Here is a 20605-nt window from a genome sequence, read left to right as displayed (position 1 = left end):
TTAAATCCAACAGTCTGAAGGGGAAAACTGAATTTGCCCCCAAAGTCACTGCTTTTGAGTGGTGCTTCTGTTTCATTCATTGTTGAACATTGGACTCTAAAGGCTGGTATGACATTTGCACTGATCTGCATTTTCTGAAGCTGCATGAACTTTAAAATGTGGAATGGCAGCATTAGCATCTTGGCTTAATATGTATCAGGACAGAGACGAATTCAGCCATTTCCAGGTTGCACATAACAGGAATTCAAAGAGTGGACTTCAACTAAAGTATAAGTGTGTACAATATATATTTATTAAAATATATGTAGCTTTTCTATTAAAATATATTACTGCCAGTCAGTTTAACAATCTGAACAAAAAAACATAGCAACTCTCAACAGTCTGTTCTATTATTTCATGCCAAAGAAAAAGACCCTGATAACATGGAACGAAAATCGTTGTTTCTACTTCAGGGATAAGCAACCTGGTGCCCTCCAGATGTTTCCCACTACAGCTCCCATAACTCCTAGCCAGTATGGCCAATGGGCATGGATTCTGAGAGTTGCTCACCCTGCTCTATTTATATACGCCGCCCACATAACGAGCAAATAAACTTACACCCTTCTGCGCGGTTGTCACTATCTTTCCATATAGATATAGCCAGTTTATATTTTATTGCCAGAAGGTTTATCTCGCCAAACGAAGCCCACCGACCATTTCGTTTCCCCCCGTTATTATTAACACTCAATATTAACAGACTGTCGAAGCTGCGTTCTCGTATCACTGCACATTTCTAGGCCGTAGCAGCTACAGGGTCGCCGACTCGGCTGCCTTAGAACTTTCAACTCCGCCCGCGGTCCATCGTGTTAATGGACCCCCGCTGCTTCGGAACGTTCGCGCCCCGAAGTTCTGAGCCATCAAAGGGCCCCCCGCTGCTCATCGTTCCGCGCTTCCTTCCATCCCAGCGCCGCCTCGTAACACTCGGATTCCCGCCCCTGCTCGCCCCGCCAGCTCCACCTCCCAAGCCGGCAGTGGGAAGTGGCTCGGCCTCTCGTATGGCTCCTCGTCTTCTTCCGGTCCCTCCCCTCCTCTCGCCGGCTGCTGTTGCGGGTGTCCCGGACACGCGGGTGGTGGTGCCGCCGGCCGGGGAGGAAAAGCAAGGCTGCGACTCGCGTCCTTATACTCAGTGGCGCTGAGTGCCGCGGGCCCCGAGGAAGATGAGGTGCCACTACGAAGTGCTGGCGGTGAAACGCGACGCCTCCGACGACGAGCTGAAGCGAGCCTACCGGCGGTTGGCGCTACGGTGGCATCCAGGTACGTCCGGCCAGCCGGGCCTGACTCTTCCGTGGGGCTGAGGGTCCTTCTCCCGCACCTTCCCGTGAGACTCGCCTATATTCTCTACCAGGCTTCTCCGACCTGATGTCCCCCAGGTGTGTCGGACTACAGCTCCCAGCACCACCCAGCCGGCTGGCTGAGGGATACTGGGAATTGTAGTCCAACACACTTGGGGGGGGGCATCAGGTTGGAAAAAGCTGCTCTGGCCGCAATCCGTAGAGAAAGAGTGTGGCTGGCTTGCCTTCCTCTTACCCGAAGCTCCTTTTCTTTCTTCTTTCCTTTCCTTAGCTCAGTTTGAGTTGCAGTCCTATAGACAGTTCTTTGGGTATAAGCCCAGTTAGAAGCAAGGATACTTACGTTTGGGTAGATGTGCTGCCGGTTTAATTGGTAACTTTATCTGGCTTTTCTATTAAAATAATCAAAACAGCTTACAATTAAAAACAAGACATACACTACGAAGCACAACAGCGACATTATATACTTGGTTTCACATTAATGGTAACAGTAAACACACAATAAAACAGCAGCACAGTTGTTATAAAACAACAGATCACTTCTCCAAAGCCAGCTTAAATAGAAATGTTTTACAGTCCTGCAAAAAACAGAAAGGGAAGGAACCAGGTGGATCAACACTGGGAGGTAGTTCCACGCTTGTGGCACCCCCACCGAGAAGGCCATGCCAGCTGTATCTACCCCTCCACCCTCTCCTTCCTATAGTCATAACCTTTTGGTATCTTCCTCCACCCAGTAATGTTTTGGTAGTTATTATTCTGTTTTATTGCTTTGTTTTATTATTGCGTAGTGGTTTCTATTATTATCCTTATTGTTACTACTTTACTGCAAGGCTTTGAATATTCTGAAAGACAGTGGGGTATCCATGTTGATAGTCGACAAATAATACAAATTAAAGTCTGTCTTTCCTACTTCAGCTCTCATGTTTCAGGAAATGGCAGGTTAAAGTTCTTTGCCCACTCGGCAGGAGAATAAGGAAGAAAAGGCAGGAACAAATTTAATCACTTGATAGGTTGAGCCTCAAGGCAGGTCATAGTGCTTTGACTCTATACAAATGTATACTTCAATCCTATGCATATCTACTCGAAAGTAATCCTTACTGAGTTCAATAGGATTTACTTCCAGGTAAATGTGTATATAGGATTGCAGCTTAAGTCAAAGCAAAGTATGGTAATTTACCTGGCTTGTGGATCAGAACCGATACCCAGGTGTTGCGGACACTGTGCGTATAATGTTCAACTAGATTTCACAAACCTCGTGGCATCCATCTAAAGCAGCCTCTTTGTGTGGTTCAACCTCTTTAAGTTGACGTCCACCACATCTGGCGGGCACTAGGTTGGGGAAAGCTGGCTTAAAACAAAATAAAAACAGTAATATATTTCCAGAGGTGTAACTGTGTTACTCCATTGCAGTAAAAAGTACAGAGAATCCTGTGGCATCTTCAAACTAATGAATTTTATTATGGCATTGGTTTTTAGTCCAACTATAAGAGAGAGGATGTGTGCTTGTATTCAGTAGTCTTACGTCATTCATCCAAACTTCAGAAGGGTGTCTACATACTTTGGAAATGAATTGTTTTAATGAGGTCATAATAATTGGCTGGCAGCAAAATGTACATTGCGATGTCAGATGCTCAGTAACCATATTTTTTTTATGAGCAACCTTGATCACCTTCTGTCAATTGTTTTTAACCTTTGTAAACCGCCCAGAGAGCTTCGGCTATGGGGCGGTATATTTATTTATTTGTTTTATTTATTACATTTTTATACTGCCCCATAGCTGAAGCTCTCTGGGTGGTTCACAAAAATATGATATAAATGTAATAAACAAACAAATAATGCAATCCTATACATGCCTACTCAGATGTAAGCCCTGTTGAGTTCAGTAGAGCTTACTCCAAGGTAAGTTGGTACAGGATTGCAACCTAAAAGTATTAATAGTAATGTTTGGAAGACTGATCAGCTACGTTACTTAAATGTCAAAATTACTCTGTGGCTGTTAATCATTCTTCTGTCACACTGTTTTGTGATAAAATGTTTGTATTGTGACTATCACTATACTTGGTGGCATGCAAAAATCACTTACGTGGGCCCTGCCTGCTGTCTTAAAAATGAATCAGGTTGACCGTTCTCCTACCAGTTTCTGTATGTGCCCCTTTTTGTGAAATTATCGAGTAAGCCACACAAGGTAGATAATAAGCACACAGAAGTTTCTATAATTTTGTGGGGTGAGTGTCCGCCTGTTAGGATCTGCCATCAGCCAGAACACATTCTTAATCTGAATTTGAGTGAGTGGTTTTTTTTCCCTTTTCCTTTTATTTGAATATAGATTGTTATGTTCTATATACTAAGCATGGGTACTTTGGGAGCCCTGGGGGGCATTCCCCTGCCACCCCCTTGTGGATTGTCCCCTCCCCCTCCCCCCCCCCATCAGCAGCAGCAGCACCCAAAAGCATCTGGACCAGCTACAGAGTGGCAAAAGAATCTTGTTTGCAAGCTAATTTTGACCCTTTTGATGCCCCATAGGCAGTCTGGATGTCTTTTGGGGGGCAGGGCAGTTATAACACATGTATGGGGTGGACAGAGGCAACAGGGGGAGCATTTTGCCCGGCCTTGCTATATATTAATAGTGAACTCATTCTCAAACTATGGATGCCTGTGTAGCCAAAATAGCACCGTCCTTACACAGGTATCAGTAGGCTCAGGAGGGCCACACCCTGAACAACAGTACAATTAGGGACTGAGCATGCTCAGATGGAATGCCTTGTAGCTGTTGGAAGAGGGAAAATAAAACTGCGGGAGGGTGGAATAGAGGGGATGGAATGAGTGGGGAGGTATCCTGGAAAAGTACGTGCCTGAACGTGAGCAGTGTAAGCTGCAACATTTTGTCATCTTTATGTCTTGGGCATAATCTACACCAAGCAGGATATTGCGCTATGAAAGCGATATATAAAAGGCGGGAGCCACACCAAGCAGGATATAGCACTATGAAAGTGGTGTATGGTCTGTGTCAATGGGCCCCAACAGTTGTCAGTGCCCTACAAAGCAGCAGTGTGGCTCCTGCCTTTTATATATCATTTTCATACCACTTACATAGTGCAATATCCTGCTTGGTGTAGATTAGGCCTTGGGCTTTAGCATCCTTCCTTGGAAGTCCATTCTGTTGAAGTCCATTCAGTTGGTTTATTTCCAAATCTACACAATTGTTATTGAAGCCCAATTTCCTTCAGTGGGATAAACATGAATAGAGTTGTTTGTAAATTTGAGCCTTAAGGTGTAATCCTATGCATGTTTAGACAAAAATAAGTCCTGCAACTCCCAGCATCTCTTCAGACAGCTGTGCTGTTTGGGGCATGCTGGGAATTGTAGGGCTTTTTTTCCTGTTAAAGATGCGTGGGGTTGTGTCCTTAGCCAAATTTTCGTTGTCTTTGGTGACCTGCAACTCCTTCTAGAAGCCGTGGCGGTGATGCTGTCGTCTTTGACCTGAATGTGATGCTTAAATTCTGCTGCTGTGCCTTTTCAGACAAGAACCTAGAGAACGCCGACGAAGCAGCAGAGCAGTTCAAGCTGATCCAAGCTGCGTATGATGTGCTGAGCGATCCTCAAGAGAGAGCATGGTGAGCGTTTGGAGAGGCAGGACAAGATCTCTTGTCCTGCACCTTTGAAAAAAGCCGGACTCCCATTGAACAATCATGCTTAGCATTTCTGCAGTGCTTTAGAGCGTTCATAGAATCATCGAATAGCAGAGTTGGAAGGGGCCTACAAGGCCATTGAGTCCAACCCCCTGCTCAATGCAGGAATCCGCCCTAAAGCATCCCCGACAGATGCTTGTCCAGCTGCCTCTTGAATGCCTCTAGTGTGGGAGAGCCCACAACCTCCCACAGCAGATAGATTATCTCAGTGATCTTTACACAACACTCCTGTGAGGTAGGCCAGAGATGTTGCAGGAATGGGTTGTGGCTACTGCTTCCAGACAGACCACCAGGAAGTTCATGGCCTTGCTAAAGACCAAGGCCTAATCTACACCAAGCAGGATATTGCACTATGCAAGTGGTATGAAAGCGGTATATAAAAGGCAGGAGCCACATTGCTGCTTTGTAGCGGTATTGAAGGGCACTGACAACTGTTTGGGCCCATTGACACAGACCATGTACCACTTTCATAGTGCTATATTCTTCACATTTATATACCGCTGTCTACAGAGATGTCAAACCCTCAATATAATAACAATACAATAATACGAACATCGATCAGCAGTAAAGCTGTGATCTTCTGCTGTGTGCTGTACTTTGGGGAAAGCCTGTGTGAAGAGATTAGGTATGTGATCAAGCACAGACATTTCACAGCCACCCCCTCCCCTTGATCCGTGGGGGAAGGGCAAAGAAGAAGAGGTAATCACCTGGGGCTGCTAGGCCAGCCACTGACTGGGTCCGGATTAGGGGTGTGAACGGACCCCCCGCTCCGCCCATACTCCGCTCCTCTTCGCCGCGGAGCTCCGGCTCCGAATCGGAGCTCCGCAGTGGAGGGGAGTGGCGCCAGGTAAGGCCAGGAGAGGAGGGCGGGAGGTTTACCGGGCCCTGCCACCATCGCCGCCCGTGCGACGATGACGGCAGAGCCCGGTAAGGGACCAAGGGGGAGGGGGGCCTTACCTGCCTCCGTCCGCGGTCTGTCGGCGTCTTCAATTGAGCCCGCGGTTCAACCAGGAAGTCTGGGCAGCAAGCGGCCCAGACTTCCTGGCTGAACCGCGGGCTCAATTGAAGAAGCCGACGGACCGCAGACGGAGGCAGGTAAGGGAGAGGAGGGCGGGGGGGGGTACCGGGCCCTGCCGCTGTCGCCGCATGGGCGACAGCGACAGCGGCAGGGCCCGGTAAACCCCACTTACCTTTCCGGCGGAGCTCCGGATCGAGGCGAAGGATCCGCCTTCACCTCGATCCTCTTCGCCTCCGCCTTAAGGGCAGGCGAAGCCCCCCGCTCCGCTTCTAATTCGCCGGTCCGATTAGAAGCGGAGCACATCCCTAGTCTGGATGATCGCGGTGCGGGAAGAAGCCATCATGGCTTCTCCTCCAGCCCTTTTACATGCTGTGGGCATGACCGACCGCCATTTTCATTACTCCCCACGCTGCAGCGTGGGTTGCCGTGTTGTTTGAACCCAGCGTGCTGCAAAGTGCGGATAGCTTCGTAGCCACTTGACAATCCACAAGATGCAGCAGAAGTTGCAGGTGGGTACGATGCTGCCACCACCCATGCCCTGTTCGGACAACACGCCGGCCTGCACTGCAAGTGGCAGATGAGCAGGAGCGGGAGGAAAAGCCGCCGTGTCCCGTCTGTCCCCTGCCACGATTGTCTGAACGCGCTCAATATCTGCCTCACAGGGCTGTTGTGTAAATAACAGAGAATAGAATAGTCTATATGTGGGTCGTGGGAGGAGCAAAGATGAGATAAAGCACTGCAGAGCTCACGCCATACCAGAAAAGTTGCACCCGCTCCTGTTTGCAGGTGCAGTCTGAGTCAGCCGTGCCACGCTAGTGCTCTGGCGGCCGAGAAACGTGTATTTCCCTTCCCCCTTTGATCTGAAATGAGCAGTCAACTGGTGGCAGTCCAAGAGGAGGACGGTATGATCCAAGATCTGGGACAAGCGCACCAACAAATTCCGATGTTTCGTTTTTCTTCACGCTCTCTGGCCCAAGGACATGAATGTATCTGAATGCGATATTGGAGCAGGGGGGCATTTTCCCAGAGGCCGTCCCACTGAGGAGGTAGGGCTATGCCATGAAAAGTAGCCTAGATACACCTCCTCAGCCACCCCAGAAACCACTTTACCTGGCTTAACTAGTACCCAGGGAGAGCAAAACAGCGGTGACACAGTGCCCTATGAAGAGAGACTGAAAGAACTGGGCATGTTTAGCCTGGAGAAGAGAAGATTGAGGGGGAGACATGATAGCACTCTTCAAATGCTTAAAAGGTTGTCACATAGAGGAGGGCCAAGATCTCTTCTTGATCCTCCCAGAGTGCAGGACGTGGAATAATGGGCTCAAGTTACAGGAAGCCAAATTCCGGATGAACATCAGGAAAAACTTCCTGACTGTTAGAGCAGTACGACAATGGAATCAGTTACCTAGGGAGGTTGTGGGCTCTCCCACACTAGAGGCCTTCAAGAGGCAGCTGTACAGCCATCTGTCAGGGATGCTTTAGGGTGGATTCCTGCATTGAGCAGGGGGTTGGGCTCGATGGCCTTGTGGGCCCCTTCCAACTCTACTATTCTATGATTCTTTGACTTCCAGTATCAGAGGCGGTCTGCTTCTCAGTACCAGTTGCTGGGGAACATGAGCAGGAGGTTGCTCTTGTTCTCATGTCTGGCTTGTGGGCTTCCCGGTGGGGCATTTGGCTGGCCACTGTGCCAATGGAATCCTTGAAGAAGCCTCTGGCCTGATCTAGCACGGCCGCTCTTGACTTTTTATTTATCTTTTCCTTTTGCGCTGTAAAGCGTCATGGTGTCAAACTTCTGTTTAAGGTATGACAATCACCGGGAAGCTCTGCTGAAAGGAGGGGTCGACGGAGAGTATCAAGACGACAGCCTGGATCTTCTCCACTACTTCACAGTCACCTGTTACTCTGGCTATGGAGACGATGGAAAGGTAACTCAAAGTGTAACTTTCCCCCAAAAGAGAAGAGCACAACAAGAACTAGACATTGACCAGTGGAGCCTGCAACAAAATCTTGCAATGTCAGCCAGGCTTTGTCTTTTGCAGAATACTCCATATTGTTCCATTCCTCCTCTCTCCTTGGTTTTTCTCCAAAAGTCAGTTTTCTGCACCCACTGGGCGTGCTCAGACCTCATTGAGCTGTTTTGGATTCCCACTCCCTTTATTTATTTTTCTCTGAAGTTTTTGTTGGGAGGGGTTGTGGTGTTACACCCCACAAGTCAGTTCCCTAATGTATGTCTAGGTTTTGTAAGTCTATTGTGTTTAGAATGTTGACCTGAGTGGGTGGAGTTAGAATATCTTAGGAGGAGGGAGGGGGATATATAAGGGAATGACTGAGGTGATGGTGGGTGGGTGTTTTTAAAGTACTTTGGTTCGAGGGGAGAATTAGAGGATCAGGGTAAAGAGGGTTGTCTTTTGAGTGTAGTGTGCAGATAGACAGTTGGTGTATATTAAACAATCCTGATAATAAAGAAAGTTCAAGAGTGAAGGTGTGAGAGAAAGGAAAGCATGTATGAGAAGAGAGAAAGGGTTGGATGAGAGGTTTTAACAAGGGTCTGAAAGGTTTTATTATGAAACAAAGTTTGTGAACATTGAAATAAACTTTTATTCACTTTGTTTTACTACCACAAAAATCCCATGTGTCTCCTTGGCATTTATCATCTGCAGTTATATACATATAACACCCGTTCTGACATTAATTCACCATCAGCACATATAATTCACAGCGCATTATTTTATTCCTGAAATGATTCCTGTTTAACCCCTTCCTCCACATAGTTTGTAGGAAGGTGGCGTTTGTCCCTCACCTCAGGCTCATAAAGTGGTGGCGCTTAGCTTGAGCAGGGAGTGTCCGCGGACAGGCCTGTGGTAAAGAGCCTGTGTCGTGGCACAGGGGTATTTCTACATATGCTAGGGTTAGCCCAAGCCCGCTGATACTTTCGTCTTGTGCGTTGATGGTACCATTTTGACTATAGAAGTATCCGTGCTTAGAGAATCAGTTCACTATTAATGTATGGGATAGAACTTGCAAGGAGGGCTCCCCCAAAAGACATCTAGAATATGCTTATAAACTGCAAATCGCCAGGGGCGAGTAAAGATTGCCCCTGGGTGACCAAGCACAAACATGTTTGCAAAATGGATGGGGTTGGTTGGTTTCTTTTCGTTTGCTTTCTTTTCGGCACCCAGTATTCCCCTAATGAGTAAAATAAGCATCAGCAGCAAAAAGATAACGCCGTTAGTGGTCAGGCAAGTAGCTAATTGGAACCCTCGCATTGCGTGTCCAGATTTCAGAACCCCCAAGCTGTTCTTCCGGAGTGTGTGTGTGTGTGTGTGTGAGGTTGCTTCACTCCCTTGCCTTCTTTGATTGGCCTGCATAGGTCATGGGGCCTTGCTTTCTCTCAGGATGATGACATGGTCTGTTTCAGGGATTCTACGCGGTGTATCGGCACGTCTTTGAAATGATTGCGAAGGAAGAAATGGAAGCCATGCCAGAGGAGGATGGCGAAGAATTTCCAACTTTTGGAGACTCTCAGAGTGACTACGACACCGTAAGTAACTGATTTGCCGTCCACCGAAAACTCCCATGAAAAGCCATGAAAGAACTCTGTTTAAACTGGGATTGGTATGGGTGGATGTACAGAGGGAAATGAGAGGGAGAAGAGGGCCGTTCCACCAGCCCTGGGAAAAGAATTAATTTTTGGCCCTCTTCCTTCCCCATCCCTCTTTCCTTGCGTGTCGTGTCTGTTTAGAGTGTAAGACTGTGGCCAGGGACGGTCTTGTTCAGTTGAGTGTATGGGAGGGAGATTCCAGTCCAAACCCCTGTTTAGCATGAAGCCTACTGGGTGATCTTAGGCCGTTCACTATCTTCCAATGTAGCCACCTTGCAGGATCGTCTTGGAGATAAGCGGAAACATAGACTGCCACCGATAGAATGGTTCTGTCCCAAACTGCTTTTAAACCACAAAACAAAATAGGTTTCAGGGAAATTGAGTATACAAAAATTCTCCAAATATATTACAAATTTTAACGTAATATTTCTTACAAAATTTAAAACAATGGATTAGCAGTCCTAAAGTTTACCATACGTACATATTTACAAAAACATTAATCTTATAGGTTCTTCTAATTTCCTGTACACGTTGTTATTCCCTCTTCCTCTCTTCCCAATTAGGTAGTCCACTGCTTTTATGCCTGCTGGCAGAGCTTCTGCACTCGGAAGAATTTTGCTTGGAAAGAAGAGTACGACACACGGCAGGCCTCGAACCGCTGGGAGAAACGGGCGATGGAAAAGGAGAACAAGAAAACCCGGGACAAAGCGCGGAAGGAACGGAACGAGATGGTCCGCGAACTGGTGGCCTTCATCCGGAAGAGGGACAAGCGTGTGCAGGCCCACCGGAAGCTCCTGGAAGAGCAGAACGCCGAGAAAGCAAAGAAGGCGGAAGAACTCCGGAGGCAGCAAAAGCTGAAACAAGCCAAGTATGTCAATCTTACGAGCCGCGTGGAGCTTCATTCTGCCACTTGGGGGTTATTGCAATCATCTAATAATGTTCTTCTTTCTGATTGCAAACAACCTAACAGTTATAGACAAAATAGAAAAAAACGCACGTACCTCATCGACATAGCAGTACCTGATGACAAAAAAATTGTGGAAAAGACAGAAAAATATATACCACTGGCCATGGATTTTAAAGAACTATGGCAACAGGAAAAAGTTACAATTATTCCATTAGTCACATCAGTCACTGGCATATCAGAAAACTATACCGAACACCTTCAGAAACGGGGCTTAACAAAATACATCCGCACCAACATCCAGAAAGCAGTCATACTTAAAACATGCTCAATTGTCAGGAAATTCCTGAATTTGTAAAAGACAGCATGACTTGGCAAAGCCCATCATGTTCGTCTAGGAAAACCAACATGAGCGAGAAAAGAGAGATGATGTTGATGATGACGATAATAATAATATAGCCCACAGTTTGCTGCCCTTTCATTCATGACATCCAAAATCAGCTGCTTGAGGCAGCCGCCTCACTCTGCCTCATAATAGCGCCGGCCCTGCTTATAAACAGGAAGAGCATATGCTTGTCGAGGCTTGGTGAGCAGTGGAAGAGTAATAACAGCTCCAGATTTTTAGATGGTTTTCCAAGATCCTGATCATAATTTTTAACGCATGCAGTCAAATGAGAATGAAGGGTTGAGAGTCCAGGTCTGCTGAAAGATTAATGTGCTGAGATTAAAACTTTTCCACCTGGCATCCAGCACCTTCGTCCAAATTCTGTACAGACTGGAAGTGTCAATTTAGCTGTGGTGTTCTGGTTCACAGCACCTTTTCAGCTCGACGTCCTCTGTCCTAAACCCATTGTCAGTCCCGATTTGTACATGGCTTCTAGTCCTGATGGCCATGTGCTACCTCCAGTATCTGAGGCAGTAAGCCTGTGTGCACCAGTTGCTGGGAACATGGGTGGGAGGGTGCTGTTTGTGGGTCCCTGGTCGACAGCTGGTCGGCCACTGTGTGATCAGAGTGTTGGCCTGGATGGACCCTTGGTCTGATCCAGCATCAGGGCTCTTCTTATGTATGTGAAAACAAATAGGTCAAAAGCTTAGTTCAAACAAACAACAGACAAAATGGTAAAACTGTTCCAGGGCCGTAGTGCAGGGGGCTTGTTCCTCCATGGGAAAAATAAATACCCAATGTGTCAAAACTCGAAACGGCTGGGCTAGAGCCAACATCTAATTTTCTGTTTGCAGCCAGATTGTGTGCGTGCATGAAGGAGCCCACAGTGATACAATTTCAACCACCTGTAGCCTGTACTGTTCAGGAGCAGGGTTTACCGCTTTGTGAGAATCGGGCAATCCTTCATCATGAAGTCGTTTGATAGAATCATAGAATAGCAGAGTTGGAAGGGGCCTACAAGGCCATCGAATCCAACCCCCTGCTCAATGCAGGAATCCACCCTAAAGCATCCCTGACAGATGGTTGTCCGGCTGCCTCTTGAAAGCCTCCAGTGTGGGAGAGCCCACAACCTCCCTAGGTAACTGGTTCCATTGTTGGGACTGCTCTAACAGTCAGGAAGTTTTTCCTGATGTCCATCCGGAATCTGGCTTCTTGTAACTTGAGCCCATTATTCCGTGTCCTGCACTCTGGGAGGATCGAGAAGAGATCCTGGCCCTCCTCTGTGTGACAACCTTTTAAGTATTTGAAGAGTGCTATCATGTCTCCCCTCAATCTTCTCTTCTCCAAGCTAAACATGCCCAGTTCTTTCAGTCTCTCTTCACAGGGCTTTGTTTCCAGACCCCTGATCATCCTCGTTACTCTCCTCTGAACCCCCTCCAGCTTGTCTGCATCCTTCTTGAATTGTGCCCAGAACTGGACACAGTGCTCAAGTTGAAGCCTAACCCGTGCCGAGTAGAGGGGAACCAGAACCTCGTGCGATTTGGAAGCTGTACCTCTATTAATGACAGCAAAGCCCGGAATGAAAAGCCAACCTTGCCGTTTGCTCTTTCCTTCCTAAGCCAACCTTGCCGTTTGCTCTTTCCTTCCAAAGCCAACCTTGCCGTTTGCTCTTTCCTTCCAAAGCCAACCTTGCCGTTTGCTCTTTCCTTCCAAAGGCTGGCCGAGCAGTACAAGGAGCAGAGCTGGATCACCATGTCCGACCTGGAGCGAGAGCTGCAGCAGATGGAAGCACAGTACGAGAAGGAGTTTGGCGACGGATCCGACGTCGAAGAGGGCGCGGAGGAACAAGAGTTGAAAGAAAGGCCAGATGGTAAGGGGCGGATCCGGCAGCATTTATTCCCAAGTCACTGTGCAAGCTGAGGCTGCAATTCTAAGCGTGGTTATTTTGGAATGGACCCTGTCGGTGTTCCACGACGGGACTTAGCCCTGAGTTAACAAGCCTAGGATGAAGCCGTAAGTCTCTGAACTGGTGTGATTTCAGGCTGCTCCATTTTGTAATTTTTATTTTTGGTCTTTTCCAGATAAATTAAGTGAAGAGGGCGGCGATGCTGACTTTTATGATGATCTCTATTGCCCTGCTTGTGATAAATCCTTTAAGACCGAGAAAGCGTGAGTTTTTCTCTTTTCCCCTCCTTGGCCACGAAAGGAAACTCCTTCGAGCGGGCGCTTTGCCGTCCGTCTTGCGCACGCGAAGTTGAAGGGCGTTAAGTCCCACTGATTTGAAAGGGGCCGATTCCCAAGTGAGCAGGAGCAAAACCCCAGCCGTCATTGTCGTAGATGCAGCCGCGCTCAGGGCCGGTTGCTCTCGGTGACGTCTCTTTGGCCTCTCTCTGCAGCATGAAGAACCACGAAAAATCCAAGAAGCACCGAGAGTTGGTCGCCCTGTTACGGCAACAGCTACAGGAAGAGGAGGAGGAATTTTCTCTCGCTGCGGTTGACGCGAATGAATTGGATACTAAAGAGGAAGAGGAGGCAGAAGAAATGCCCAAACAAAAGTATTTATTACAATATTCTTTTTATTTTATTTTTATTGTGAAGGGGGGTGGCAGGGCGGGAAGAAAAGAACAAACATTACATGCATAGGATACACCATTCCTAAAAAAAAGGGAGAGAGTTATATGCATAGGTTGCAAGAAAAGCAGACCAAATATTCACGTATTTATCCTCTCACAAGTGTCATCTATATTAGTATCTAGGCTTTGCAAAATTAAAGACAGCTCTGCCTAATCTTTTGCAGCACTTGAGAGATGGGTGATGTTTCATGTGACAGCACCCTACCCCTAACAAAAACAAAGAGGATTTGCCAATTTTTCTGCTGTTTTAGTAAAGTTGATAGGGCGGGGGCAGGAACAAAATAACTGAGATACATGTGTTCTGCACCCTTTGAGATCTCTTTAGTATTGTCCATTGGCTTCGGCTGATTGAAATGAGACCTTGCTAGCCATAAAGTCCGCTGCTTAGATGTTATGGAATGTTTATTAACATTCCAACTGCTCAGCACCATTGGAATACAGGGCCTAGAGACAGAGGGCTGTGCGTTGATGACTGGAGGCGATTCAGCAGATAAGAGATTAGACCAAGGACCATGGACTTTGCCCATTCATAAAACGGCTGCCATAGTGGCCCGTTCCTTTGCTGGCAAACTGGTGAGACTAAAAGAAAAGTAACTTGGACAAAGATCTAAAGGCAGAGTTGGGCTCTGAGCTCGAGAAGGCAAACACAGCCTTATTGAACTCAAGTGAAGATGGCACTGGAGATTGCCGGCCTCCCTGTTAAAAATGTGTTTTAATTTTTAAAAATCTCAAGAAAGAAAATAAATAGCAGGAGGGGCTGGGAAACTGGTGGGTGTCAAGAGAGAAAACTGTAAACTGCCCAGAGAGCCCTGGCTATGGGAGCGGTATATAAGTGCAATAAATAAATAATAAATAAATATCCGTGGATGCGTTGTTGGTGCTAACAGGAGCCACATTGTGGACCTCAGAAGTGGGGAATTTTGCCTGAAGTTCAACACCCTTGGTGTAAACAGGGGAATCAGCCCTAAGGGGATTTCAAGCATAGTGTCGCATTTTCAAGGCAATATCTGGATGAGCGGTATTGACCTCTTAATCTCATTTTTGTCACTGCAGGCTCTCCAAGAAACAGAAGAAGAAACAAAAAACAGTGGTGGTAGGTGTTTTTTTCATGTCAAATGTCTCTTTGCATCTTTTCGTGTCCTAGCCTGCCAAAGCAACGGCCGCGTTCGCTCCAAAACGACACTTTCTGTTTGAATTCGGTGCGGGCTGCTGGTGATATCCCAGCTGCACCCTAGAGGCCTTCGCGCCTGTTGTAGTCAGCCCAGGGTGGGCACCCGAGGCGAACCTCCATGAGAGATTGACCGTTCTACCTATTTTATATTTATTTAATGATTTAAAATATGTCTTGGCCGCCTTTCAGGGCAGAAACCCTCACAAGGCGGCTTACAACAATAAAATACATAGAAACTGTTTAAAACATTAAAAGCAATAAAACATACAGAGTAAAATAGCAGTTATTACAACAATAAAAGCTAACAATAAAATAATCCAGAACAGCAATGGCGATAGCAGCAAAACAATACTCGTATCATGAGATAAATGTTTGAAGGCCTTCTTGAAAGCCTGAAAGGGTGGTCCATGGCGGACCTCCGATGCGAGATTGTTCCACAGGTGTGGGGCCGCTGCAGAGAAGGCCCCCTCCCGTGTATTCACCCACCTAATTGCTCTCACAGGTGGGCAAATGGGATGCAACATCTCCATCAGCCGAGATCCACTGTAACACTGGCGCAAGTCCCCTACTAGCTTGGAGATGACACACAGTGCCCATTGGCTGTGCTCATGCTAAGCAGGAGTGGTGTAGTGGCTAAAGTGTTGGACTGAGAGTCGGGAGATCCGGGTTCTAATCCCCACTCGGCCATGGAAACTGGCCCAGAACCTGCGCTACAAACGTAGGCTGGTTTCATGCCATATCAGTTGCTAGGGCTTCAGTGTGCTCCCTCCTGGCTCAAACCATGGGAAGGGCCAGCTCATGAAGACGGCAAGCAGCCATTTTTTAAAAGGCCAGCTGACTCTATGGGGCTCTGCTTGGCTCTGAGCTGCCGGTGGGGGATAGCCTTGGAGGCCTCTTCAACTTGTTTAATAATAGAAGCCAAAGGAAATATGAAGGGAGCTTCCCTTTTCCTCGGAGGAAGGCAGGACTATGGGCTCATGCTATGTTAAATCTGCGTGGATTCTAACTTCTATTTTAAGCATGTCGGGCCTAATCTGGATTGGGACCACTGCACACAGGTGGTGGGTGGGTGAAACTTCTAACCCAGCTAATTCCTCCCCCTATGCCCACCATGTGGGGGATAAAGAAAGAAAAAACCCTCAATTTTTCTTTCTTTAGCCCCTGCAGTGGAGGTGAATTTAAAGGAGAAAGCAGCTGGGTGGGCAGCTTCCCCCCTCCAGCCCCACTGTGTATGGTGGTCCCGATAGAGATTGGGGCCCCAGACACTTGCACTGTAGCTTTTTTGTTTTTAAAAAAGTTTGGATTGGTTACTTAACGTACCGTGGAGTTGAGCCCTAAAACAAGTAGTCATCTTAACTTGGAGTTATTGCACTCACATCAGTGACCAGTAGGGGGCAGACAAGGACAGGACAAACAGAACCAGCCCTCCGTAACTGGAGAAGTCCTTCCGATCTCCTTGCTTTGCCGCTCAGTCCAAAGAAAGGAGACTCACACCTCTGTGCCTGCCCAGGTTCTAGATTTATGGGCTTGGGCGGCCCCTAAAGGCTGACTCTGCTGCCCATGTGAGGAGAGCAGAGGCTCAGAGAGGGGCTGTTCACTCAGACAGGCTGGGGTGGTTTTGGAGTCGAGAAGGCCGCCTGCGTGGGCTACGGCTCTGACGCTGCCCCATTACAATGGCTTCTTGCAAAGGATTCTGGGAATTGCACTTTGGCATCCCCAGCGACTGCTGAACCGCTTTACGACAACAGTGTAGAGCAACTAGCTGGGGTTGATGGGAGTTGAAGTCTGGAGGGCACCGGGTTGGGCAAAGCTGCTCTAGATCTTGCAAATTGACCTTGCCGACCTTTTGTGCCTGTGGCAGGTAGATCTGTGCGACTGGCCCTCATGGTTCCTGTAAAGGCCCTCTTATTCTTCACACAGGCACAGGAAGACTCTTTCCATGACGGAAGTACAGGGCAGCAAGTTGACGAGACAAGACAGGCTGGCAGTGACCAACAGGACGGTGCGACTCAAGAACCAGACGACGTCAGCAAAAGCCCCAGTCCAGAAGATGCAGGTGCTGGAGAAACTGTAGAACCCACCGTGGAATCCAAAATAGAGGCGAAAAGGTAAACACAGAATTTTGTGAAGATACTGAAAGCAGCAGCTGCTCATGCAATTTAAACCCTTGGTGCAATGTGATCATTTCCGAAAACAAAGTTCTGCACATGATTTTTTAAAAATCCAGCCATTTTTCATAGAATCATAGAATAGTAGAGTTAGAAGGGGCCTGTAAGGCCATCAAGTCCAACCCCCTCTGCTCAATGCAGGAATCCACCTTAAAGCATCCCTGACAGATGGTTCACATCTGTAGATTTTTGTCCCCTGATTAATCTGGGGGCTCCTCTTGGTGATGCCCTTAGTGCAGGATAAGCCGTATACTCAAATGCTGGCAGCTATCTGAGCCATGAGGAAACTTGACATGCTCACGCTACGTTAAAGGTATTTTAAGGATCCGGGATGGGAAATTCAGCAAGTACTCAGGGTGGCTGAGTTTGGTCTCCCCACAGTTTTGAGTTATGAGCAAAGAACTTTGGAAACGGCAACACTTTAGGCAGTAACCCAAAGGGGAGCTGTGGCATCACTCACTACCCTCAGTGACGTTATTCACAACTCCTCTTTCACGGCCACCACCCTCGTCTTTTCTTCTTCTTTTTTTAAATGAGGGAAATTTAAACCTTGTTACTTATTTTTGTGTGTGAGTGTGGGTGTATATTACCAGTCTACAGCAACAACTAAGACTGAGAAAGCGTGGTTAAAATAACAAAACAATATTGAAAAGTTTATGAAGAAAAAGATATTTAATTACAACCTATGTTTAATGTTATTAAAATAAATATATCTCCCTCTACCTCCCAGGGAAAACTAGCCATCCTCCCCCCAAAAAACCCTATAGCTCTGATTCTCTTATCCTACCCCAATGAAAGCCTGTCTTTCTCTCCCCTCTTTTATCCTCTCTCTCACACTGCTCCAAATGAAACAACCAATCAGACGACAACATACAAAAAGCTCAGCATTCTAACTCCACCCCCACTTACAGAATTATGCCTGGTGTAGAGAATGTGGATCGGGAGACATTTCTCTCTCTCATAATATTAGAAACCTTGAGTCATTTCATGAAGCTGATTGGTGGGAGATTCAGGACAAATCAAAGGAAGTATAGTATTTCTTCGATTGTAAGATGCCATCGATTGTAAGACGCACACTAATTTCAGTACCACCAACAGAAAAAAACAACAACCCTAAGACACACCCGCGATTCTAAGACGCACCCCGTTTTTAGAGATGTTTATATGGGAAAAAAAGTGCATCTTAGAATCGAAGAAATACGGTACTTCTTCACACAGCGCATAGTGATGGCTGCCAATTGGGATGGCTTTAAAAGCAGGTTGGAGGAGAAGGCTATCAATGGCTGCTAGTCCAGATGGGAATGGGCTACTTCAGTATCAGAGCCAGTATGCTATGTACACCAGTTGGGGGGGTGTGCTATTGCACCTGCGTCCTGCTTGTGAGTTCCTGGTTGACAGCTGGTTGGCCACTGTGACCAGAGTGCTGGACTAGATGGACCCTTGGTCTGATCCAGCATAGTGGCTCTTCTTACGTTTTTACGTTCCTGAACCAAATATTCAAAATTATACATATAAACAACAGAATAAAATACCATTTTGTCACAGGCACTTACAGCCCTGATTTTTTTTTTGCGCCCCACGGATTCCATTTCATGCGCACCCCACGCGCACTTGCGGAACACAGATTTAGGGTTTCTGGGGGCAACCAGAAATGAGTAGACCCCCTAGTTTCTGGAACAGGACAGCCAGCGGAACTCACAGACAGGAGCTCCACAGACCTGTCCCAATCTAGAAATGAGGGTTTCTGCTTGTTTTGGGGCTTCCTTTAGGAAGCGCTAAACCTCCCTTGTATAAGCAGTGGGGGCTGCTTGTGTAACGGGATTGGCTGGATCCACTGTTTTAGGAAGGGAACTGGTGGGGGCCGAAGCGCCCCGTTGGATACGCCCCATAGCAGTTATTAACCCAGGTATTTTTCGGCTCCTGAGCTTCCTAAAATAATGAATGAGCCACAAGGGGCACGATCCGGCCAAACTGAACTGCTTCTAACCCCTTTTGATTTTGCTTAAATTTCTCCCACTGGAATCAGTGGGACTTAAAAAGGGGCCGAATAGTTCTGAGTTGGAGAGGCCCACGAATAAGCGACTTCCTTTTTTCTTTTTAGCAATCCTAAAGCTAAGGGGAAGAAAACGAAAGATCCAAAGAAAACCTCTGCGAAAGGTTCTTCAGAGCATCAAACCACGGTATGGCGAAAGGATTTGGATGGACCGCTTTCTGAGAATGCATTGGGCATCCGCTCTTTCAATGTTCTGAGGTTGCCCCAGGTTCCCTCAACAGCCCATCAGAGAGGCAGCCCTTTCTGCTTCAGCTGTGAGGGGGAGGGGGCAGAACACAGATTCTCTCCAGCACCGTCTCTGTCAGCATCTCTAGTGTGGGGGGCTGGTTCTTGGGGGCTGGATCGGGCCCGGAGACTGAAGCAGAAGCAGAAGTACACCAGCCAAGACAAGAAGCGGGGGAGGAGATACTCCAAGACTCTTCAGGGGTCAAGGAGGAATCTTACCAGGAACTTATCAGACAGGACACCTGGCCTCAGAGATCCTCCCCCACCACCACGCCTGGGAACCCAGTCTCTGACTCAGGGGGAGGGAACATCAGAGTTGACAGATCCCAGAGTCTGCCTCAGGGTCAAGCAGCTAGAGTTGAGAGGAGATGGGAGGTGGTCCACTAGGGTAGCCACTCACCTGAGATGGCAACTCTCAAAAGAACCTCCCTGAAGGAGGGATTCAGTAAAAGCCTGTTGGCACTTTGGGGGAACCCTCCATTTTAGTTGGTAGGCAACTGCCTTGCTTTGTTAGGCTAATTAAGCTTAGAGGATGGCTCCTAATCTTCACACTCCCTTCAGGTGTGAGGAGAAGCTTATTTAGTGATGGAAGCTTTGTGGGTGGCACGGCAAACCTTATTGTCTCACATCTTGGTGGGAGGGCTTGGAAACACAACAGTTTCCAACCTTGGATTTGGGAGTTCAAAATATGGTATGCGCCCCGCTCCCGCAGATGTCATCTAGGGGCAGGCCGCAGGCGTGCTCTTCCCAGCACTTCTGTCCAGTCACTAAGACTTAGGAGAGGCGTTTCAAACTTTTAGAATGGGGAACAAACCCCACAAAAGACAGGACCCCCCCTCCCCAGCTCCAATAAATTGGTGGGGGGGGGGAATGGGGTGCGGTCAACTGGGTCGGCCAGATTTGGCCCGCAGGTGGGCCAGAGGTTAAATTTCTCCCTCTGGAAGTTTGCTTTAATACTAATCAAAGGTGTGCGTTCTTTTTTCCTTCTTGTGCCGCCTTCCGGCTACCAGCAAGAAGCCCCGCTCCAGTGCGTTACCTGTAATTGTGAATTTCAGTCACGGAATAAACTCTTTGAACACTTGAAAGCTACGGGTCACGCGAAAGCAGTGCAAGCACCAGCCATTAACGGCCCCGTGAACAGCAGCAGCAGAAGTAAAAAAGAAAAACGAAGGAACAGATAGGACTTGTGGAACGTGCGAGAGAACGGCCGGGCGTGAGTGGCTGAGAAAGGTCCCCCGCTCTCCCAAAGAGACACAGGATTTGGACCATGAATTAAGCTGCGATGGGAACTCCTGGGTCCAGCAACAGTCGCCACTGTGGCAAAGCGTTTAAAAGTTGTACACTACCGGATATTCATGTGTGTGTGTGTGTATTTTATTTTATTTTTTAAAAAAGAGAAATTGGCCCTCCCCCAACGGCCTGCGTTGTAC

The 20605-nt window shown here is 47.5% G+C and overlaps 2 protein-coding genes across 2 annotated transcripts in view; both read left to right on the top strand.

Moving 5' to 3' along the window:
- The window catches only part of RAI14 (retinoic acid induced 14), a 269841-nt gene that overhangs the window by 166659 nt on the left and 82577 nt on the right, over positions 1 to 20605 (top strand). The window lies entirely within an intron of this gene.
- Positions 1097 to 20559, top strand: DNAJC21 (DnaJ heat shock protein family (Hsp40) member C21). The gene is made up of 12 exons (XM_063128155.1): positions 1097 to 1293; positions 4849 to 4942; positions 7837 to 7960; positions 9454 to 9576; positions 10200 to 10504; positions 12641 to 12795; positions 13007 to 13094; positions 13322 to 13480; positions 14612 to 14651; positions 16650 to 16837; positions 18999 to 19077; positions 20186 to 20559. Exons 1-12 carry the CDS (start codon positions 1197 to 1199, stop codon positions 20354 to 20356), a joined length of 1623 nt encoding a protein of 540 aa, XP_062984225.1. The 5' UTR covers positions 1097 to 1196; the 3' UTR covers positions 20357 to 20559.

The sequence above is a fragment of the Elgaria multicarinata genome, chromosome 6 (assembly GCF_023053635.1).
Source record: "Elgaria multicarinata webbii isolate HBS135686 ecotype San Diego chromosome 6, rElgMul1.1.pri, whole genome shotgun sequence".
NCBI lineage: Eukaryota > Metazoa > Chordata > Lepidosauria > Squamata > Anguidae > Elgaria > Elgaria multicarinata.
The sequence above is the reverse complement of the archived record's forward strand: the minus strand, read 5'-3'. Positions and strand labels throughout refer to the sequence as shown.

Coding starts and splice junctions, on each gene's coding strand:
- DNAJC21 (XM_063128155.1), top strand. CDS start 1,197: ATGAGGTGCCACTACGAAGTGCTGGCGGTGAAACGCGACGCCTCCGAC. Junction 10,505..12,640: donor CAAAAGCTGAAACAAGCCAA/GTATGTCAATCT, acceptor TTCCTTCCAAAG/GCTGGCCGAGCAGTACAAGG. Junction 16,838..18,998: donor TCCAAAATAGAGGCGAAAAG/GTAAACACAGAA, acceptor TTTTCTTTTTAG/CAATCCTAAAGCTAAGGGGA.